Source organism: Plodia interpunctella, chromosome 13, assembly GCF_027563975.2.
Source record: "Plodia interpunctella isolate USDA-ARS_2022_Savannah chromosome 13, ilPloInte3.2, whole genome shotgun sequence".
NCBI lineage: Eukaryota > Metazoa > Arthropoda > Insecta > Lepidoptera > Pyralidae > Plodia > Plodia interpunctella.
In genome coordinates, this window is record NC_071306.1 from 7,189,321 (window position 1) to 7,213,110 (window position 23,790).

General features: G+C 38.9%; 1 protein-coding gene across 1 annotated transcript in view; it reads right to left on the bottom strand.

Annotated features, from left to right (window-relative positions):
• Window positions 1-23,790, bottom strand: part of LOC128674895 (mucin-3B-like) — a 34,127-nt gene that overhangs the window by 5,469 nt on the left and 4,868 nt on the right. The window contains exon 4 of the mRNA XM_053753876.1: window positions 46-22,057. Coding sequence (XP_053609851.1) covers window positions 46-22,057 — 22,012 coding nt within the window. The remainder of the gene's footprint in view (window positions 1-45; window positions 22,058-23,790) is intronic.

Below are 23,790 nucleotides of genomic sequence, written 5' to 3' on the forward strand. Positions count from 1 at the left end.
TTTTTGTTATAGCGGGAATTGTTTCCGTCACTTCTGTTTTCGTACCAGCCGGAGTGGTTGCAATCACTTCTGTTTGTATATTAGTTTCAGTCCCTTCCGTTATTGTTCCAGAAATAGTTGTTAGAATTCCTTCTGTTGTCTTAATAGCGGTAATTGTTTGAGTTACTCCTGTCATTGTACCAGCGTGCGTTGTATCCGTCGGTTTTGTTTTTGTACCAGCGGGAGTGGTGGCAATCTCGTCTGTTTTTATGCCAGTTTCAGTCCCTTCTATTGTTATTCCTGAGAAAGTTGTTATAGTTCCTTCTGTTTTTGTAATGGTGGGAATTGATTCAGTAACTTCTGTTTTCGTACCAGCGGGAGTGGTTGCAGTCACTTCTGTTTTAATTCCAGTATCAGTCCCTTCTGTTATTGTTCCCGAAAAAGTTGTTATAGTTCCTTCTGTTTTTGTAATGGTGGGAATTGATTCAGTAACTTCTGTTTTCGTACCAACGGGAGTGGTTGCAATTACATCCGTTTTAATTCCAGTTTCAGTCCCTTCTGTTATTGTTCCAGAAATAGTTGTTAGAATTCCTTCTGTTGTAATAGCGGGAATTGTTTCAGTCATTCCTGTCTTTGTACCAGCGTGAGTTGTTTTCGTCAATTTTGTTTTTGTACCAGCGGTAGTGGTTGCAATCTCGTCTGTTTTTATACCAGTTTCAGTCCCTTTTGTAATTGTTCCTGAGGAAGTTGTTATGGTTCCTTCTGTTTTTGTTATAGCGGGAATTGTTTCCGTCACTTCTGTTATCGTATCAGCGGGACTGGTTGCAGTCACTTCTGTTTTAATTCCAGTATCAGTTCCTTCTGTTATTGTTCCCGAAAAAGTTGTTATAGTTCCTTCTGTTTTTGTAATGGTGGGAATTGATTCAGTAACTTCTGTTTTCGTACCAGCGGGAGTGGTTGCAATTACATCTGTTTTAATTCCAGTTTCAGTTCCTTCTATTATTGTTCCAGAAATAGTTGTTATAGTTCCTTCTGTTGTCACAATAGCGGGAATTGTTTCAGTCACTCCTGTCTTTGTACCAGCATGAGTTGTTTCCGTCAATTTTGTTTTTGTACCATCGATAGTGGTTGCAATCTCGTCTGTTTTTATACCAGTATCAGTCCCTCCTGTAATTGTTCCTGAGGAAGTTGTTATGGTTCCTTCTGTTTTTGTTATAAGGGGAATTGTTTCCGTCACTTCTGTTTTTGTACCAGCGGGAGTGGTTGCAATCACTTCTGTGTGTATACTAGTTTCAGTCCCTCCTGTAATTGTTCCTGAAAAAGTTGTTATGGTTCCTTCTGTTTTTGTTATAGCGGGAATTGTTTCCGTCACTTCTGTTTTCGTACCAGCCGGAGTGGTTGCAATCACTTCTGTTTGTATATTAGTTTCAGTCCCTTCCGTTATTGTTCCAGAAATAGTTGTTAGAATTCCTTCTGTTGTCTTAATAGCGGTAATTGTTTGAGTTACTCCTGTCATTGTACCAGCGTGCGTTGTATCCGTCGGTTTTGTTTTTGTACCAGCGGGAGTGGTGGCAATCTCGTCTGTTTTTATGCCAGTTTCAGTCCCTTCTATTGTTATTCCTGAGAAAGTTGTTATAGTTCCTTCTGTTTTTGTAATGGTGGGAATTGATTCAGTAACTTCTGTTTTCGTACCAGCGGGAGTGGTTGCAGTCACTTCTGTTTTAATTCCAGTATCAGTCCCTTCTGTTATTGTTCCCGAAAAAGTTGTTATAGTTCCTTCTGTTTTTGTAATGGTGGGAATTGATTCAGTAACTTCTGTTTTCGTACCAACGGGAGTGGTTGCAATTACATCCGTTTTAATTCCAGTTTCAGTCCCTTCTGTTATTGTTCCAGAAATAGTTGTTAGAATTCCTTCTGTTGTAATAGCGGGAATTGTTTCAGTCATTCCTGTCTTTGTACCAGCGTGAGTTGTTTTCGTCAATTTTGTTTTTGTACCAGCGGTAGTGGTTGCAATCTCGTCTGTTTTTATACCAGTTTCAGTCCCTTTTGTAATTGTTCCTGAGGAAGTTGTTATGGTTCCTTCTGTTTTTGTTATAGCGGGAATTGTTTCCGTCACTTCTGTTATCGTATCAGCGGGACTGGTTGCAGTCACTTCTGTTTTAATTCCAGTATCAGTTCCTTCTGTTATTGTTCCCGAAAAAGTTGTTATAGTTCCTTCTGTTTTTGTAATGGTGTGAATTGATTCAGTAACTTCTGTTTTCGTACCAACGGGAGTGGTTGCAATTACATCCGTTTTAATTCCAGTTTCAGTCCCTTCTGTTATTGTTCCAGAAATAGTTGTTAAAATTCCTTCTGTTGTAATAGCGGGAATTGTGTCAGTCACGCCTGTCATTGTACCAGCGTGCGTTGTATCCGTCGGTTTTGTTTTTGTACCAGCGGGAGTGGTGGCAATCTCGTCTGTTTTTATGCCAGTTTCAGTCCCTTCTATTGTTATTCCTGAGAAAGTTGTTATAGTTCCTTCTGTTTTTGTAATGGTGGGAATTGATTCAGTAACTTCTGTTTTCGTACCAGCGGGAGTGGTTGCAGTCACTTCTGTTTTAATTCCAGTATCAGTCCCTTCTGTTATTGTTCCCGAAAAAGTTGTTATAGTTCCTTCTGTTTTTGTAATGGTGGGAATTGATTCAGTAACTTCTGTTTTCGTACCAAAGGGAGTGGTTGCAATTATATCCGTTTTAATTCCAGTTTCAGTCCCTTCTGTTATTGTTCCAGAAATAGTTGTTAGAATTCCTTCTGTTGTAATAGCGGGAATTGTTTCAGTCATTCCTGTCTTTGTACCAGCGTTAGTTGTTTCCGTCAATTTTGTTTTTGTACCAGCAGTAGTGGTTGCAATCTCGTCTGTTTTTATACCAGTTTCAGTCCCTTCTGTTGTTATTCCTGAGAAAGTTGTTTTAGTTCCTTCTGTTTTTGTAATGGTGGGAATTGTTTCAGTAACTTCTGTTTTCGTACCAGCAGGAGTGGTTGCAATTACATCCGTTTTAATTCCAGTTTCAGTCCCTCCTGTTATTGTTCCAGAAATAGTTGTTAGAATTCCTTCTGTTGTAATAGCGGGAATTGTTTCAGTCATTCCTGTCTTTGTACCAGCGTTAGTTGTTTCCGTCAATTTTGTTTTTGTACCAGCAGTAGTGGTTGCAATCTCGTCTGTTTTTATACCAGTTTCAGTCCCTTCTGTTGTTATTCCTGAGAAAGTTGTTATAGTTCCTTCTGTTTTTGTAATGGTGGGAATTGATTCAGTAACTTCTGTCTTGGTACCAGCGGAAGTGGTTGTAATCACTTCTGTGTGTATACTAGTTTCAGTCCCTCCTGTCATTGTTCCTGAGGAAGTTGTTATGGTTCCTTCTGTTTTTGTTATAGCGGGGATTGTTTCCGTCACTTTTGTTATCGTATCAGCGGGAGTGGTTGCAATCACTTCTGTTTGTATATTAGTTTTAGTCCCTTCCGTTATTGTTCCAGAAATAGTTGTTAGAATTCCTTCTGTTGTCGTAATAGCGGTAATTGTTTCAGTTACTCCTGTCTTTGTACCAACGTGAGTTGTTTCTGTCAATTTTGTTTTTGTACCAGCGGGAGTGGTGGCAATCTCATCTGTTTTTATGCCAGTTTCAGTCCCTTCTATTGTTATACCTGAGAAAGTTGTTATAGTTCCTTCTGTTTTTGTAATGGTGGGAATTGATTCAGTAACTTCTGTTTTCGTACCAGCGGGAGTGGTTGCAATTACATCTGTTTTAATTCCAGTTTCAGTTCCTTCTATTATTGTTCCAGAAATTGTTGTAATAGTTCCTTCTGTTGTCGCAATAGCGGGAATTGTTTCAGTCACTCCTGTCTTTGTACCAGCATGAGTTGATTCCGTCAATTTTGTTTTTGTATCATCGATAGTGGTTGCAATCTCGTCTGTTTTTATACCAGTATCAGTCCCTCCTGTGATTGTTCCTGAGGAAGTTGTTATGGTTCCGTCTGTTTTTGTTATAGCGGGAATTGTTTCCGTCACTTCTGTTATCGTATCAGCGGGAGTGGTTGCAGTCACTTCTGTTTTAATTCCAGTATCAGTCCCTCCTGTAATTGTTCCTGAGGAAGTTGTTATGGTTCCTTCTGTTTTTGTAATGGTGGGAATTGATTCAGTAACTTCTGTTTTCGTACCAGCGGGAGTGGTTGCAATTACATCTGTTTTAATTCCAGTTTCAGTCCCTTCTATTATTGTTCCAGAAATAGTTGTTAGAATTCCTTCTGTTGTAATAGCGGGAATTGTTTCCGTCACTTCTGTTTTCGTACCAGCCGGAGTGGTTGCAATCACTTCTGTTTGTATATTAGTTTCAGTCCCTTCCGTTATTGTTCCAGAAATAGTTGTTATAGTTCCTTCTGTTGTCATAATAGCGGGAATTGTTTCAGTCACTCCTGTCTTTGTACCAGCATGAGTTGTTTCCGTCAATTTTGTTTTTGTACCATCGATAGTGGTTGCAATCTCGTCTGTTTTTATACCAGTATCAGTCCCTCCTGTAATTGTTCCTGAGGAAGTTGTTATGGTTCCTTCTGTTTTTGTACCAGCGGGAGTGGTGGCAATCTCGTCTGTTTTTATGCCAGTTTCAGTGCCTTCTATTGTTATTCCTGAGAAAGTTGTTATAGTTCCTTCTGTTTTTGTAATGGTGGGAATTGATTCAGTAACTTCTGTTTTCGTACCAGCGGGAGTGGTTGCAATTACATCTGTTTTAATTCCAGTTTCAGTTCCTTCTATTATTGTTCCAGAAATAGTTGTTAAAATTCCTTCTGTTGTCATAATAGCGGTAATTGTTTCAGTCACTCCTGTCTTTGTACCAGCATGAGTTGTTTCCGTCAATTTTGTTTTTGTACCATCGATAGTGGTTGCAATCTCGTCTGTTTTTATACCAGTATCAGTCCCTCCTGTAATTGTTCCTGAGGAAGTTGTTATGGTTCCTTCTGTTTTTGTTATAACGGGAATTGTTTCCGTCACTTCTGTTTTTGTACCAGCGGGAGTGGTTGCAATCACTTCTGTGTGTATACTAGTTTCAGTCCCTCCTGTAATTGTTCCTGAGAAAGTTGTTATGGTTCCTTCTGTTTTTGTTATAGCGGGAATTGTTTCCGTCACTTCTGTTTTCGTACCAGCGGGAGTGGTTGCAATTACATCCGTTTTAATTCCAGTTTCAGTCCCTTCTGTTATTGTTCCAGAAATAGTTGTTAGAATTCCTTCTGTTGTAATAGCGGGAATTGTTTCAGTCATTCCTGTCTTTGTACCAGCGTGAGTTGTTTCCGTCAATTTTGTTTTTGTACCAGCGGTAGTGGTTGCAATCTCGTCTGTTTTTATACCAGTTTCAGTCCCTTCTTTAATTGTTCCTGAGGAAGTTGTTATAGTTCCTTCTGGTTTTGTCATAGCGGGAATTGATTCAGTAACTTCTGTTTTTGTACCAGCGGAAGTAGCTGTAATCACTTCTGTGTGTATACTAGTTTCGGTCCTTCCTGTAATTGTTCCTGAGAAAGTTGTTATGGGTCCTTCTGTTTTTGTTATAGCGGGAATTGTTTTCGTCACGTCTGTTTTTGTACCAGCGGGAGTGGTTGCAGTCACTTCTGTTTTAAGTCCAGTATCAGTCCCTTCTGTTATTGTTCCCGAAAAAGTTGTTATAGTTCCTTCTGTTTTTGTAATGGTGGGAATTGATTCAGTAACTTCTGTTTTCGTACCAGCGGGAGTGGTTGTAGTCACTTCTGTTTTAATTCCAGTATCAGTCCCTTCTGTTATTGTTCCCGAAAAAGTTGTTATAGTTCCTTCTGTTTTTGTAATGGTGGGAATTGATTCAGTAACTTCTGTTTTCGTACCAGCGGGAGTGGTTGTAGTCACTTCTGTTTTAAGTCCAGTATCAGTCCCTTCTGTTATTGTTCCCGAAAAAGTTGTTATAGTTCCTTCTGTTTTTGTAATGGTGGGAATTGATTCAGTAACTTCTGTTTTCGTACCAGCGGGAGTGGTTGCAATTACATCTGTTTTAATTCCAGTTTCAGTTCCTTCTATTATTGTTCCAGAAGTAGTTGTTATAGTTCCTTCTGTTGTCACAATAGCGGGAATTGTTTCAGTCACTCCTGTCTTTGTACCAGCATGAGTTGTTTCCGTCAATTTTGTTGTTGTACCATCGATAGTGGTTGCAATCTCGTCTGTTTTTATACCAGTATCAGTCCCTCCTGTAATTGTTCCTGAGGAAGTTGTTATGGTTCCTTCTGTTTTTGTTATAAGGGGAATTGTTTCCGTCACTTCTGTTTTTGTACCAGCGGGAGTGGTTGCAATCACTTCTGTGTGTATACTAGTTTCAGTCCCTCCTGTAATTGTTCCTGAGAAAGTTGTTATGGTTCCTTCTGTTTTTGTTATAGCGGGAATTGTTTCCGTCACTTCTGTTTTCGTACCAGCCGGAGTGGTTGCAATCACTTCTGTTTGTATATTAGTTTCAGTCCCTTCCGTTATTGTTCCAGAAATAGTTGTTAGAATTCCTTCTGTTGTCTTAATAGCGGTAATTGTTTGAGTTACTCCTGTCATTGTACCAGCGTGCGTTGTATCCGTCGGTTTTGTTTTTGTACCAGCGGGAGTGGTGGCAATCTCGTCTGTTTTTATGCCAGTTTCAGTCCCTTCTATTGTTATTCCTGAGAAAGTTGTTATAGTTCCTTCTGTTTTTGTAATGGTGGGAATTGATTCAGTAACTTCTGTTTTCGTACCAGCGGGGGTGGTTGCAGTCACTTCTGTTTTAATTCCAGTATCAGTCCCTTCTGTTATTGTTCCCGAAAAAGTTGTTATAGTTCCTTCTGTTTTTGTAATGGTGGGAATTGATTCAGTAACTTCTGTTTTCGTACCAACGGGAGTGGTTGCAATTACATCCGTTTTAATTCCAGTTTCAGTCCCTTCTGTTATTGTTCCAGAAATAGTTGATAGAATTCCTTCTGTTGTAATAGCGGGAATTGTTTCAGTCATTCCTGTCTTTGTACCAGCGTGAGTTGTTTTCGTCAATTTTGTTTTTGTACCAGCGGTAGTGGTTGCAATCTCGTCTGTTTTTATACCAGTTTCAGTCCCTTTTGTAATTGTTCCTGAGGAAGTTGTTATGGTTCCTTCTGTTTTTGTTATAGCGGGAATTGTTTCCGTCACTTCTGTTATCGTATCAGCGGGACTGGTTGCAATTACATCCGTTTTAATTCCAGTTTCAGTCCCTTCTGTTATTGTTCCCGAAAAAGTTGTTATAGTTCCTTCTGTTTTTGTAATGGTGGGAATTGATTCAGTAACTTCTGTTTTCGTACCAGCGGGAGTGGTTGCAATTACATCCGTTTTAATTCCAGTTTCAGTCCCTTCTGTTATTGTTCCCGAAAAAGTTGTTATAGTTCCTTCTGTTTTTGTAATGGTGGGAATTGATTCAGTAACTTCTGTTTTCGTACCAGCGGGAGTGGTTGCAGTCACTTCTGTTTTAATTCCAGTATCAGTCCCTTCTGTTATTGTTCCCGAAAAAGTTGTTATAGTTCCTTCTGTTTTTGTAATGGTGGGAATTGATTCAGTAACTTCTGTTTTCGTACCAGCGGGAGTGGTTGCAATTACATCCGTTTTAATTCCAGTTTCAGTCCCTTCTGTTATTGTTCCAGAAATAGTTGTTAGAATTCCTTCTGTTGTAATAGCGGGAATTGTTTCAGTCATTCCTGTCTTTGTACCAGCGTGAGTTGTTTCCGTCAATTTTGTTTTTGTACCAGCGGTAGTGGTTGCAATCTCGTCTGTTTTTATACCAGTTTCAGTCCCTTCTGTAATTGTTCCTGAGGAAGTTGTTATAGTTCCTTCTGTTTTCGTTATAGCGGGAATTGTTTCCGTCACTTCTGTTATCGTATCAGCGGGAGTGGTTGCAGTCACTTCTGTTTTAATTCCAGTGTCAGTCCCTTCTGTTATTGTTCCCGAAAAAGTTGTTATAGTTCCTTCTGTTTTTGTAATGGTGGGAATTGATTCAGTAACTTCTGTTTTCGTACCAGCGGGAGTGGTTGCAATTACATCCGTTTTAATTCCAGTTTCAGTCCCTTCTGTTATTGTTCCCGAAAAAGTTGTTATAGTTCCTTCTGTTTTTGTAATGGTGGGAATTGATTCAGTAACTTCTGTTTTCGTACCAGCGGGAGTGGTTGCAGTCACTTCTGTTTTAATTCCAGTATCAGTCCCTTCTGTTATTGTTCCCGAAAAAGTTGTTATAGTTCCTTCTGTTTTTGTAATGGTGGGAATTGATTCAGTAACTTCTGTTTTCGTACCAACGGGAGTGGTTGCAATTACATCCGTTTTAATTCCAGTTTCAGTCCCTTCTGTTATTGTTCCAGAAATAGTTGTTAAAATTCCTTCTGTTGTAATAGCGGGAATTGTGTCAGTCACGCCTGTCATTGTACCAGCGTGCGTTGTATCCGTCGGTTTTGTTTTTGTACCAGCGGGAGTAGTGGTAATCTCATCTGTTTTTATGCCAGTTTCAGTCCCTTCTATTGTTATTCCTGAGAAAGTTGTTATAGTTCCTTCTGTTTTTGTAATGGTGGGAATTGATTCAGTAACTTCTGTTTTCGTACCAGCGGGAGTGGTTGCAGTCACTTCTGTTTTGATTCCAGTATCAGTCCCTTCTGTAATTGTTCCTGAGGAAGTTGTTATGGTTCCTTCTGTTTTTGTTATAGCGGGAATTGTTTCCGTCACTTCTGTTATCGTATCAGCAGGACTGGTTGCAGTCACTTCTGTTTTAATTCCAGTATCAGTCCCTTCTGTTATTGTTCCCGAAAAAGTTGTTATAGTTCCTTCTGTTTTTGTAATGGTGGGAATTGATTCAGTAACTTCTGTTTTCGTACCAGCGGGAGTGGTTGCAGTCACTTCTGTTTTAATTCCAGTATCAGTCCCTTCTGTTATTGTTCCCGAAAAAGTTGTTATAGTACCTTCTGTTTTTGTAATGGTGGGAATTGATTCAGTAACTTCTGTTTTCGTACCAGCGGGAGTGGTTGCAGTCACTTCTGTTTTAATTCCAGTATCAGTCCCTTCTGTTATTGTTCCCGAAAAAGTTGTTATAGTTCCTTCTGTTTTTGTAATGGTGGGAATTGATTCAGTAACTTCTGTTTTCGTACCAACGGGTGTGGTTGCAATTACATCCGTTTTAATTCCAGTTTCAGTCCCTTCTGTTATTGTTCCAGAAATAGTTGTTAGAATTCCTTCTGTTGTAATAGCGGGAATTGTTTCAGTCATTCCTGTCTTTGTACCAGCGTGAGTTGTTTTCGTCAATTTTGTTTTTGTACCAGCGGTAGTGGTTGCAATCTCGTCTGTTTTTATACCAGTTTCAGTCCCTTCTGTAATTGTTCCTGAGGAAGTTGTTATGGTTCCTTCTGTTTTTGTTATAGCGGGAATTGTTTCTGTCACTTCTGTTATCGTATCAGCGGGACTGGTTGCAGTCACTTCTGTTTTAATTCCAGTATCAGTTCCTTCTGTTTTTGTAATGGTGTGAATTGATTCAGTAACTTCTGTTTTCGTACCAACGGGAGTGGTTGCAATTACATCCGTTTTAATTCCAGTTTCAGTCCCTTCTGTTATTGTTCCAGAAATAGTTGTTAAAATTCCTTCTGTTGTAATAGCGGGAATTGTGTCAGTCACGCCTGTCATTGTACCAGCGTGCGTTGTATCCGTCGGTTTTGTTTTTGTACCAGCAGGAGTGGTGGCAATCTCGTCTGTTTTTATGCCAGTTTCAGTCCCTTCTATTGTTATTCCTGAGAAAGTTGTTATAGTTCCTTCTGTTTTTGTAATGGTGGGAATTGATTCAGTAACTTCTGTTTTCGTACCAACGGGAGTAGTGGCAATCTCGTCTGTTTTTATGCCAGTTTCAGTCCCTTCTATTGTTATTCCTGAGAAAGTTGTTATAGTTCCTTCTGTTTTTGTAATGGTGGGAATTGATTCAGTAACTTCTGTTTTCGTACCAGCGGGAGTGGTTGCAGTCACTTCTGTTTTAATTCCAGTATCAGTCCCTTCTGTTATTGTTCCCGAAAAAGTTGTTATAGTTCCTTCTGTTTTTGTAATGGTGGGAATTGATTCAGTAACTTCTGTTTTCGTACCAACGGGAGTGGTTGCAATTACATCCGTTTTAATTCCAGTTTCAGTCCCTTCTGTTATTGTTCCAGAAATAGTTGTTAAAATTCCTTCTGTTGTAATAGCGGGAATTGTGTCAGTCACGCCTGTCATTGTACCAGCGTGCGTTGTATCCGTCGGTTTTGTTTTTGTACCAGCGGGAGTAGTGGTAATCTCGTCTGTTTTTATGCCAGTTTCAGTCCCTTCTATTGTTATTCCTGAGAAAGTTGTTATAGTTCCTTCTGTTTTTGTAATAGCGGGAATTGATTCAGTAACTTCTGTTTTTGTACCAGCGGAAGTAGCTGTAATCACTTCTGTGTGTATACTAGTTTCAGTCCCTCCTGTAATTGTTCCTGAGAAAGTTGTTATGGGTCCTTCTGTTTTTGTTATAGCGGGAATTGTTTTCGTCACGTCTGTTTTTGTACCAGCGGGAGTGGTTGCAGTCACTTCTGTTTTAATTCCAGTATCAGTCCCTTCTGTTATTGTTCCCGAAAAAGTTGTTATAGTTCCTTCTGTTTTTGTAATGGTGGGAATTGATTCAGTAACTTCTGTTTTCGTACCAACGGGAGTGGTTGCAATTACATCCGTTTTAATTCCAGTTTCAGTCCCTTCTGTTATTGTTCCAGAAATAGTTGTTAAAATTCCTTCTGTTGTAATAGCGGGAATTGTGTCAGTCACGCCTGTCATTGTACCAGCGTGCGTTGTTTCCGTCGGTTTTGTTTTTGTACCAGCGGGAGTAGTGGCAATCTCGTCTGTTTTTATGCCAGTTTCAGTCCCTTCTATTGTTATTCCTGAGAAAGTTGTTATAGTTCCTTCTGTTTTTGTAATGGTGGGAATTGATTCAGTAACTTCTGTTTTCGTACCAGCGGGAGTGGTTGCAGTCACTTCTGTTTTAATTCCAGTATCAGTCCCTTCTGTTATTGTTCCCGAAAAAGTTGTTATAGTTCCTTCTGTTTTTGTAATGGTGGGAATTGATTCAGTAACTTCTGTTTTCGTACCAGCGGGAGTGGTTGCAGTCACTTCTGTTTTAATTCCAGTATCAGTCCCTTCTGTTATTGTTCCCGAAAAAGTTGTTATAGTTCCTTCTGTTTTTGTAATGGTGGGAATTGATTCAGTAACTTCTGTTTTCGTACCAGCGGGAGTGGTTGCAGTCACTTCTGTTTTAATTCCAGTATCAGTCCCTTCTGTTATTGTTCCCGAAAAAGTTGTTATAGTTCCTTCTGTTTTTGTAATGGTGGGAATTGATTCAGTAACTTCTGTTTTCGTACCAACGGGAGTGGTTGCAATTACATCCGTTTTAATTCCAGTTTCAGTCTCTTCTGTTATTGTTCCAGAAATAGTTGTTAAAATTCCTTCTGTTGTAATAGCGGGAATTGTGTCAGTCACGCCTGTCATTGTACCAGCGTGCGTTGTATCCGTCGGTTTTGTTTTTGTACCAGCGGGAGTAGTGGCAATCTCGTCTGTTTTTATGCCAGTTTCAGTCCCTTCTATTGTTATTCCTGAGAAAGTTGTTATAGTTCCTTCTGTTTTTGTAATGGTGGGAATTGATTCAGTAACTTCTGTTTTCGTACCAGCGGGAGTGGTTGCAGTCACTTCTGTTTTAATTCCAGTATCAGTCCCTTCTGTTATTGTTCCCGAAAAAGTTGTTATAGTTCCTTCTGTTTTTGTAATGGTGGGAATTGATTCAGTAACTTCTGTTTTCGTACCAACGGGAGTGGTTGCAATTACATCCGTTTTAATTCCAGTTTCAGTCCCTTCTGTTATTGTTCCAGAAATAGTTGTTAAAATTCCTTCTGTTGTAATAGCGGGAATTGTGTCAGTCACGCCTGTCATTGTACCAGCGTGCGTTGTATCCGTCGGTTTTGTTTTTGTACCAGCGGGAGTAGTGGTAATCTCGTCTGTTTTTATGCCAGTTTCAGTCCCTTCTATTGTTATTCCTGAGAAAGTTGTTATAGTTCCTTCTGTTTTTGTAATAGCGGGAATTGATTCAGTAACTTCTGTTTTTGTACCAGCGGAAGTAGCTGTAATCACTTCTGTGTGTATACTAGTTTCAGTCCCTCCTGTAATTGTTCCTGAGAAAGTTGTTATGGGTCCTTCTGTTTTTGTTATAGCGGGAATTGTTTTCGTCACGTCTGTTTTTGTACCAGCGGGAGTGGTTGCAGTCACTTCTGTTTTAATTCCAGTATCAGTCCCTTCTGTCATTGTTCCCGAAAAAGTTGTTATAGTTCCTTCTGTTTTTGTAATGGTGGGAATTGATTCAGTAACTTCTGTTTTCGTACCAACGGGAGTGGTTGCAATTACATCCGTTTTAATTCCAGTTTCAGTCCCTTCTGTTATTGTTCCAGAAATAGTTGTTAAAATTCCTTCTGTTGTAATAGCGGGAATTGTGTCAGTCACGCCTGTCATTGTACCAGCGTGCGTTGTTTCCGTCTGTTTTGTTTTTGTACCAGCGGGAGTAGTGGCAATCTCGTCTGTTTTTATGCCAGTTTCAGTCCCTTCTATTGTTATTCCTGAGAAAGTTGTTATAGTTCCTTCTGTTTTTGTAATGGTGGGAATTGATTCAGTAACTTCTGTTTTCGTACCAGCGGGAGTGGTTGCAGTCACTTCTGTTTTAATTCCAGTATCAGTCCCTTCTGTTATTGTTCCCGAAAAAGTTGTTATAGTTCCTTCTGTTTTTGTAATGGTGGGAATTGATTCAGTAACTTCTGTTTTCGTACCAGCGGGAGTGGTTGCAGTCACTTCTGTTTTAATTCCAGTATCAGTCCCTTCTGTTATTGTTCCCGAAAAAGTTGTTAGAGTTCCTTCTGTTTTTGTAATGGTGGTAATTGATTCAGTAACTTCTGTTTTCGTACCAGCGGGAGTGGTTGCAGTCACTTCTGTTTTAATTCCAGTATAAGTCCCTTCTGTTATTGTTCCCGAAAAAGTTGTTAAAATTCCTTCTGTTGTAATAGCGGGAATTGTGTCAGTCACGCCTGTCATTGTACCAGTGTGCGTTGTATCCGTCGGTTTTGTTTTTGTACCAGCGGGAGTAGTGGCAATCTCGTCTGTTTTTATGCCAGTTTCAGTCCCTTCTATTGTTATTCCTGAGAAAGTTGTTATAGTTCCTTCTGTTTTTGTAATGGTGGGAATTGATTCAGTAACTTCTGTTTTCGTACCAGCGGGAGTGGTTGCAGTCACTTCTGTTTTAATTCCAGTATCAGTCCCTTCTGTTATTGTTCCCGAAAAAGTTGTTATAGTTCCTTCTGTTTTTGTAATGGTGGGAATTGATTCAGTAACTTCTGTTTTCGTACCAGCGGGAGTGGTTGCAGTCACTTCTGTTTTAATTCCAGTATCAGTCCCTTCTGTTATTGTTCCCGAAAAAGTTGTTATAGTTCCTTCTGTTTTTGTAATGGTGGGAATTGATTCAGTAACTTCTGTTTTCGTACCAGCGGGAGTGGTTGCAGTCACTTCTGTTTTAATTCCAGTATCAGTCCCTTCTGTTATTGTTCCCGAAAAAGTTGTTATAGTTCCTTCTGTTTTTGTAATGGTGGGAATTGATTCAGTAACTTCTGTTTTCGTACCAACGGGAGTGGTTGCAATTACATCCGTTTTAATTCCAGTTTCAGTCTCTTCTGTTATTGTTCCAGAAATAGTTGTTAAAATTCCTTCTGTTGTAATAGCGGGAATTGTGTCAGTCACGCCTGTCATTGTACCAGCGTGCGTTGTATCCGTCGGTTTTGTTTTTGTACCAGCGGGAGTAGTGGCAATCTCGTCTGTTTTTATGCCAGTTTCAGTCCCTTCTATTGTTATTCCTGAGAAAGTTGTTATAGTTCCTTCTGTTTTTGTAATGGTGGGAATTGATTCAGTAACTTCTGTTTTCGTACCAGCGGGAGTGGTTGCAGTCACTTCTGTTTTAATTCCAGTATCAGTCCCTTCTGTTATTGTTCCCGAAAAAGTTGTTATAGTTCCTTCTGTTTTTGTAATGGTGGGAATTGATTCAGTAACTTCTGTTTTCGTACCAACGGGAGTGGTTGCAATTACATCCGTTTTAATTCCAGTTTCAGTCCCTTCTGTTATTGTTCCAGAAATAGTTGTTAAAATTCCTTCTGTTGTAATAGCGGGAATTGTGTCAGTCACGCCTGTCATTGTACCAGCGTGCGTTGTATCCGTCGGTTTTGTTTTTGTACCAGCGGGAGTAGTGGTAATCTCGTCTGTTTTTATGCCAGTTTCAGTCCCTTCTATTGTTATTCCTGAGAAAGTTGTTATAGTTCCTTCTGTTTTTGTAATAGCGGGAATTGATTCAGTAACTTCTGTTTTTGTACCAGCGGAAGTAGCTGTAATCACTTCTGTGTGTATACTAGTTTCAGTCCCTCCTGTAATTGTTCCTGAGAAAGTTGTTATGGGTCCTTCTGTTTTTGTTATAGCGGGAATTGTTTTCGTCACGTCTGTTTTTGTACCAGCGGGAGTGGTTGCAGTCACTTCTGTTTTAATTCCAGTATCAGTCCCTTCTGTCATTGTTCCCGAAAAAGTTGTTATAGTTCCTTCTGTTTTTGTAATGGTGGGAATTGATTCAGTAACTTCTGTTTTCGTACCAACGGGAGTGGTTGCAATTACATCCGTTTTAATTCCAGTTTCAGTCCCTTCTGTTATTGTTCCAGAAATAGTTGTTAAAATTCCTTCTGTTGTAATAGCGGGAATTGTGTCAGTCACGCCTGTCATTGTACCAGCGTGCGTTGTTTCCGTCGGTTTTGTTTTTGTACCAGCGGGAGTAGTGGCAATCTCGTCTGTTTTTATGCCAGTTTCAGTCCCTTCTATTGTTATTCCTGAGAAAGTTGTTATAGTTCCTTCTGTTTTTGTAATGGTGGGAATTGATTCAGTAACTTCTGTTTTCGTACCAGCGGGAGTGGTTGCAGTCACTTCTGTTTTAATTCCAGTATCAGTCCCTTCTGTTATTGTTCCCGAAAAAGTTGTTATAGTTCCTTCTGTTTTTGTAATGGTGGGAATTGATTCAGTAACTTCTGTTTTCGTACCAGCGGGAGTGGTTGCAGTCACTTCTGTTTTAATTCCAGTATCAGTCCCTTCTGTTATTGTTCCCGAAAAAGTTGTTATAGTTCCTTCTGTTTTTGTAATGGTGGTAATTGATTCAGTAACTTCTGTTTTCGTACCAGCGGGAGTGGTTGCAGTCACTTCTGTTTTAATTCCAGTATAAGTCCCTTCTGTTATTGTTCCCGAAAAAGTTGTTAAAATTCCTTCTGTTGTAATAGCGGGAATTGTGTCAGTCACGCCTGTCATTGTACCAGTGTGCGTTGTATCCGTCGGTTTTGTTTTTGTACCAGCGGGAGTAGTGGCAATCTCGTCTGTTTTTATGCCAGTTTCAGTCCCTTCTATTGTTATTCCTGAGAAAGTTGTTATAGTTCCTTCTGTTTTTGTAATGGTGGGAATTGATTCAGTAACTTCTGTTTTCGTACCAGCGGGAGTGGTTGCAGTCACTTCTGTTTTAATTCCAGTATCAGTCCCTTCTGTTATTGTTCCCGAAAAAGTTGTTATAGTTCCTTCTGTTTTTGTAATGGTGGGAATTGATTCAGTAACTTCTGTTTTCGTACCAGCGGGAGTGGTTGCAGTCACTTCTGTTTTAATTCCAGTATCAGTCCCTTCTGTTATTGTTCCCGAAAAAGTTGTTATAGTTCCTTCTGTTTTTGTAATGGTGGGAATTGATTCAGTAACTTCTGTTTTCGTACCAGCGGGAGTGGTTGCAGTCACTTCTGTTTTAATTCCAGTATAAGTCCCTTCTGTTATTGTTCCCGAAAAAGTTGTTAAAATTCCTTCTGTTGTAATAGCGGGAATTGTGTCAGTCACGCCTGTCATTGTACCAGTGTGCGTTGTATCCGTCGGTTTTGTTTTTGTACCAGCGGGAGTAGTGGCAATCTCGTCTGTTTTTATGCCAGTTTCAGTCCCTTCTATTGTTATTCCTGAGAAAGTTGTTATAGTTCCTTCTGTTTTTGTAATAGCGGGAATTGATTCAGTAACTTCTGTTTTTGTACCAGCGGAAGTAGCTGTAATCACTTCTGTGTGTATACTAGTTTCAGTCCCTCCTGTAATTGTTCCTGAGAAAGTTGTTATGGGTCCTTCTGTTTTTGTTATAGCGGGAATTGTTTTCGTCACGTCTGTTTTTGTACCAGCGGGAGTGGTTGCAGTCACTTCTGTTTTAATTCCAGTATCAGTCCCTTCTGTTATTGTTCCCGAAAAAGTTGTTATAGTTCCTTCTGTTTTTGTAATGGTGGGAATTGATTCAGTAACTTCTGTTTTCGTACCAACGGGAGTGGTTGCAATTACATCCGTTTTAATTCCAGTTTCAGTCCCTTCTGTTATTGTTCCAGAAATAGTTGTTAAAATTCCTTCTGTTGTAATAGCGGGAATTGTGTCAGTCACGCCTGTCATTGTACCAGCGTGCGTTGTATCAGTCGGTTTTGTTTTTGTACCAGCGGGAGTGGTGGCAATCTCGTCTGTTTTTATGCCAGTTTCAGTCCCTTCTATTGTTATTCCTGAGAAAGTTGTTATAGTTCCTTCTGTTTTTGTAATGGTGGGAATTGATTCAGTAACTTCTGTTTTCGTACCAGCGGGAGTGGTTGCAGTCACTTCTGTTTTAATTCCAGTATCAGTCCCTTCTGTTATTGTTCCCGAAAAAGTTGTTATAGTTCCTTCTGTTTTTGTAATGGTGGGAATTGATTCAGTAACTTCTGTTTTCGTACCAGCGGGAGTGGTTGCAGTCACTTCTGTTTTAATTCCAGTATCAGTCCCTTCTGTTATTGTTCCCGAAAAAGTTGTTATAGTTCCTTCTGTTTTTGTAATGGTGGGAATTGATTCAGTAACTTCTGTTTTCGTACCAGCGGGAGTGGTTACAATTACATCTGTTTTAATTCCAGTTTCAGTTCCTTCTATTATTGTTCCAGAAATAGTTGTTATAGTTCCTTCTGTTGTCACAATAGCGGAAATTGTTTCAGTCACTCCTGTCTTTGTACCAGCATGAGTTGTTTCCGTCAATTTTGTTTTTGTACCATCGATAGTGGTTGCAATCTCGTCTGTTTTTATACCAGTATCAGTCCCTCCTGTAATTTTTCCTGAGGAAGTTGTTATGGTTCCTTCTGTTTTTGTTATAACGGGAATTGTTTCCGTCACTTCTGTTTTTGTACCAGCGGGAGTGGTTGCAATCACTTCTGTGTGTATACTAGTTTCAGTCCCTCCTGTAATTGTTCCTGAGAAAGTTGTTATGGTTCCTTCTGTTTTTGTTATAGCGGGAATTGTTTCCGTCACTTCTGTTTTCGTACCAGCCGGAGTGGTTGCAATTACATCCGTTTTAATTCCAGTTTCAGTCCCTTCTGTTATTGTTCCAGAAATAGTTGTTAGAATTCCTTCTGTTGTAATAGCGGGAATTGTTTCAGTCATTCCTGTCTTTGTACCAGCGTGAGTTGTTTCCGTCAATTTTGTTTTTGTACCAGCGGTAGTGGTTGCAATCTCGTCTGTTTTTATACCAGTTTCAGTCCCTTCTGTAATTGTTCCTGAGGAAGTTGTTATAGTTCCTTCTGTTTTCGTTATAGCGGGAATTGTTTCCGTCACTTCTGTTATCGTATCAGCGGGAGTGGTTGCAGTCACTTCTGTTTTAATTCCAGTGTCAGTCCCTTCTGTTATTGTTCCCGAAAAAGTTGTTATAGTTCCTTCTGTTTTTGTAATGGTGGGAATTGATTCAGTAACTTCTGTTTTCGTACCAGCGGGAGTGGTTGCAATTACATCCGTTTTAATTCCAGTTTCAGTCCCTTCTGTTATTGTTCCCGAAAAAGTTGTTATAGTTCCTTCTGTTTTTGTAATGGTGGGAATTGATTCAGTAACTTCTGTTTTCGTACCAGCGGGAGTGGTTGCAGTCACTTCTGTTTTAATTCCAGTATCAGTCCCTTCTGTTATTGTTCCCGAAAAAGTTGTTATAGTTCCTTCTGTTTTTGTAATGGTGGGAATTGATTCAGTAACTTCTGTTTTCGTACCAGCGGGAGTGGTTGCAATTACATCCGTTTTAATTCCAGTTTCAGTCCCTTCTGTTATTGTTCCAGAAATAGTTGTTAAAATTCCTTCTGTTGTAATAGCGGGAATTGTTTCAGTCATTCCTGTCTTTGTACCAGCGTGAGTTGTTTCCGTCAATTTTGTTTTTGTACCAGCGGTAGTGGTTGCAATCTCGTCTGTTTTTATACCAGTTTCAGTCCCTTCTGTAATTGTTCCTGAGGAAGTTGTTATAGTTTCTTCTGGTTTTGTAATGGTGGGAATTGATTCAGTAACTTCTGTTTTCGTACCAGCGGGAGTGGTTGCAGTCACTTCTGTTTTAATTCCAGTATCAGTCCCTTCTGTTATTGTTCCCGAAAAAGTTATTATAGTTCCTTCTGTTTTTGTAATGGTGGGAATTGATTCAGTAACTTCTGTTTTCGTACCAGCGGGAGTGGTTGCAATTACATCCGTTTTAATTCCAGTTTCAGTCCCTTCTGTTATTGTTCCAGAAATAGTTGTTAGAATTCCTTCTGTTGTAATAGCGGGAATTGTTTCAGTCATTCCTGTCTTTGTACCAGCGTTTGTTGTTTCCGTCAATTTTGTTTTTGTACCAGCGGTAGTGGTTGCAATCTCGTCTGTTTTTATACCAGTTTCAGTCCCTTCTGTAATTGTTCCTGAGAAAGTTGTTATGGTTCCTTCTGTTTTTGTTATAGCGGGAATTGTTTCCGTCACTTCTGTTTTCGTACCAGCCGGAGTGGTTGCAATCACTTCTGTTTGTATATTAGTTTCAGTCCCTTCCGTTATTGTTCCAGAAATAGTTGTTAGAATTCCTTCTGTTGTAATAGCGGGAATTGTTTCAGTCATTCTTGTCTTTGTACCAGCGTGAGTTGTTTCCGTCAATTTTGTTTTTGTACCAGCGGTAGTGGTTGCAATCTCGTCAGTTTCTTCTGTTTTTGTAATAGCGGGAATTGACTCAGTAACTTCTGTTTTTGTTCCTGTTCTTGTAGTTCCAACTGTTACTGTACCTATATGAGACGTTTCAGTACTCTGTGTTTGCGTAGCAGTGTGAGTTATTTCAGTCACTTCCGGTGGAATACTGGTTTCAGTCACTTCTGGTTTTATACTAGTATCAGTCCCTTCTGTTTTTGTTCCTGTTCTTGTAGTTCCAATTGTTACTGTACCTGTATGAGATGTTTCAGTACTCTGTGTTTGCGTAGCAGTGTGAGTTATTTCAGTCACTTCCGGTTGAATACTAGTTTCAGTCACTTCCGGTTTTATATTAGTTTCAGTCCCATCTGTTTTTGTTCCTGTTCTTGTAGTTCCAACTGTTACTGTACCTGTATGAGACGTTTCAATACTCTGTGTTTGCGTAGCAGTGTGAGTTATTTCAGTCACTTCCGGTAGAATACTAGTATCAGTCACTTCCGGTTTTATACTAGTTTCAGTCACTTCCGGTTTTATACTAGTTTCAGTCACTTCCGGTTTTATACTAGTTTCAGTCCCTTCTGTTTTTGTTCCTATTCTTGTAGTTCCAACTGTTACTGTACCTGTATGAGACGTTTCAGTACTATGTGTTTGCGTATCAGTGTGAGTTATTTCAGTCACTTCCGGTTGAATACTAGTTGCAGTCACTTCCGGTTTTATACTAGTTTCAGTCCCTTCTGTTTTTGTTCCTGTTCTTGTAGTTCCAACTGTTACTGTTAGTGTTTGCGTAGCAGTGTGAGTTATTTCAGTCACTTCCGGTTGAATACTAGTTTCAGTCTCTTCCGGCTTTATACTAGTTTCAGTCCCTTCTGTTTTTGTTCCTGTTCTTGTAGTTCCAACTGTTACTGTACCTGTATGAGACGTTTCAGTACTCTGTGTTTGCGTTGCAGTATGAGTTATTTCAGTCATTTCCGGTAGAGTACTAGTTTCAGTCACTTCTGGTTTTATACTAGTTTCAGTCCCTTCTGTTTGTGTTCCTGTTCTTGTAGTTCCAATTGTTACTGTACCTGTATGTAACGTTTCAGTACTCTGTGTTTGCGTTGCAGTGTGAGTTATTTTAGTCACTTCCGGTAGAATACTAGTATCAGTCACTTCCGGTGTTATACTAGTTTCAGTCACTTCCGGTTTTATACTAGTTTCAGTCCCTTCTGTTTTTGTTCCTGTTCTTGTAGTTCCAACTGTTACTGTACTTGTATGAGACGTTTCAGTACTATGTGTTTGCGTATCAGTGTGAGTTATTTCAGTCACTTCCGGTTGAATACTAGTTGCAGTCACTTCCGGTTTTATACTAGTTTCAGTCCCTTCTGTTTTTGTTCCTGTTCTTGTAGTTCCAACTGTTACTGTTAGTGTTTGCGTAGCAGTGTGAGTTATTTCAGTCACTTCCGGTTGAATACTAGTTTCAGTCTCTTCCGGTTTTATACTAGTTTCAGTTCCTACTGTTTTTGTTCCTGTTCTTGTAGTTCCAACTGTTACTGTACCTGTATGAGACGTTTCAGTACTCTGTGTTTGCGTTGCAGTGTGAGTTATTTCAGTCATTTCCGGTAGAGTACTAGTTTCAGTCACTTCTGGTTTTATACTAGTTTCAGTCCCTTCTGTTTGTGTTCCTGTTCTTGTAGTTTCAATTGTTACTGTACTTGTATGAGACGTTTCAGTACTCTGTGTTTGCGTAGCAGTGTGAGTTATTTCAGTCATTTCCGGTGGAATACTAGTTTCTGTCACTTCCGGTTTTATACTAGTTTCAGTCCCTTCTGTTTTTGTTCCTGTTCTTGTAGTTCCAACTGTTACTGTACCTGTGTGAGACGTTTCAGTACTCTGTGTTTGCGTTGCAGTGTGAGTTGGTTCAGTCACTACCGTTTTCGTACTAGCGGGAGTTGATTTAGTTTTTTCTGTTATTGCATCGGTGCCGCTTGTTTCAGTTCCTTTTGTGTGAGTATTCACTATGTCTTCTGTTTTTGTACCTGTGGAAGTGGTTTTTGCTTTTTGTGTTTGTTGAGTTGTTTCAATACTTGTCGTTATTTTTTCCAGTGGAGTTGTTTCAGTACTTTGTGTTTTTGTACCTATGGGACTTGTTACTGTCCCTTCTGTTTTTATTCTATCGGTAGTTGTTTCTGTTTCCTCTATTTTTATACTAGTGGGAGTTGTTTCAGTCGCTTCTATTTTCGTACTAGTTTCAGTTTCTTCTGTTTCTGTACTAGTTTCAGTTTCTTCTGTTTTTATACTAAACGCAGTTGTTGTAGTTTCTTTAGTTATTTTATCTGTTGCAGTTACTTTTGATTTTGTACTAGCCAAAGTTGTTTCTGTTATATCTGTTTCTGTACTTGTGGGATTTGGTCTAGACACTTCTATTTTTGTTTCAGTACGAGTTGTTTCAGGCCTTTTTGTTTTTGTAGCTGTGGAAGGTGTTTCGGTATCTTTCTTTATTGTACTATCGGGAGTTGGTTTTGTTTCTTCTGATATTAACTCTGTGGAAGTTGTTCCAGCCCCTTCAGTTTTTGTACTAGTTAAAGTTGTTTTTGTCGCTTCTGTTTCTGTACTGATTTCAATCTCTTCTGTTTTTGTACTTTTGGGAGTTATTTGGGTTTCTTCTGTTATGGTATATTTTTCAGATGTTTCAATTTCTGTTGTTATTTTTTCTGTTGGGGTAGTTTTAGTTCCCTGTGTTTTTTTTGGTGTGGTAGATATTTCAGTTTCTTCTTTATTTGTTGGTGTCATAGTTGTTTTTGTCCAATCCCTTATTTTTTGTGTTTTAGTTTCATCTGTTATTTTTGGTGCCATAGTTATTTCGGTTTCTTGTGTTATTATTTCCTTAATCGTTGTTCTCGGTAATTCTGTTTTTGATGATGTGGTAGTTGATGTATTTTCTTTTGGTATGTTAGTTACGTCTGGTGTTTTTGTTATTGTTGGTTCTTCGACTTTGGTAGTTGTCGTTTTCAGATGCTTCGTAGTCTATGAATATAAAAATATATTGTTTAATATTTTTGTTAACTAGATTTTAATATTTTTGTTAACTAGATTATCCTGTACAAGCAGACAGAAAATTATCGAAAAATATTGGGAACGGATTAAATTAAACTGCAATACGAGTAGGACTTACGCACGAAGGTTTCGTACCATCCTAATATATAAATGCGATAGTATCTTTGTTACCTCTTCACGCTCTATCTACTCAACAAATCTTTTTGAAATTTTGCATACATATAGTTTGAAGTATAGAGAAAAACATAGGGTACCTTTCATCCTGGAAAAAAATTGTTCCCATGGGAAAATTTACGCGGGCAACAGCTAAATAAAAACGGCAAAACGTTTGTTGTATAACAGAACCTTAGATATTTATTTTATTATGTTTTATTATTTGTTGTTTTTTAGGGTTCCGTAGCCAAATGGCAAAAACGGAACCCGTTATAGATTCGTCATATTGTTTGTCTGTCCGTCCGTATGTCACAGCCACTTTTTTCCGAAACTATAATAACTATACCGTTGAAAGTAGATGTATTCTGTGAACCGCACTAAGATTTTACACAAAAATAAAAAATAAAGACGATAAAAAAATGTGGTGTATCTATGGATAGGTCTTCAAAAATGATATTAAGGTTTTTAGTGTCATTTTTTTCTAAACTGAATAGGATGTGTAACCCCCACCCTCCCCCTGAACCTTCTAAAATAAGAGAACGATAAAACTCCAAAAAATATATGATGTACATTACTGTAAACTTCCACCGAAAATTGGTTTAATCGAGATCTAGTATTTTTTTTTTATACGTCATAAATCGTAAACCGCAATAGGGAACCCTTCATGTGCGAGTTCGCTCGCACTTGTCCGCTTTTTTATTCAAGAGATTTAACGGCGTCAATAGTCGTAGTGGCTACAGATTTCTGTAGCCACTACGACTATTGACTGACTGATGGTAGAATTTTCTCAGATTAGGTAAGTACCTAATCTGAGAAAATTCTACCATCACGATTCATGTAACATGATGAGCACGATTTACAGATTTCTGTAGCCACTACGACTATTGACTGACTGATGGTAGAATTTTCTCAGATTAGGTATTTACCTAATCTGAGAAAATTCTACCATCACGATTTATGTAACATGATGAGCACGATGCTCAAGCAATAGAAAAAGTTCACATTCGTAAAAACGTTCAAAGTTCGAAATTATTTCGAACGTAACACAGTTTGTGCATTCTCAGAACTTCACAATCGAAAAAGTTCGATCGTAAATCATACATACATTCTCTTCTTCGCCAATTTGGTGGATAACTTAAAAGCAGCTAATGCAGAACCGCCCCGACGAAGGGTATAAGGGTTATTTCGAATTAAGCAATGCGGAGTTCATGAAGCATTTTCGCTTAAATAAGGACCAAGATGTTTAAGACGGAGCTTCTGTTCCGCACTTGCATATTTTTTGCTGTTTTGATCTTTGTTTTGGTCCATAACTATGAGTATTAGTATTACCAAACCTAACAAAAAGTAAGAAAAAAACAAAAAGACTTTTAAAAGTAAAAAAAACTCAATGAAAACAATAATGACGTGTTGACTCGACAGTTTCAGCGTTCCGTTTATTCAATGCACGTCACGAAATATTTAAATGTCAACCTCTTTCATAGTATTTTGTAATACTTGCTATGTAAAAAAATTATATATGTTGTATTTTAATGAAAAATAAATAAAATTAG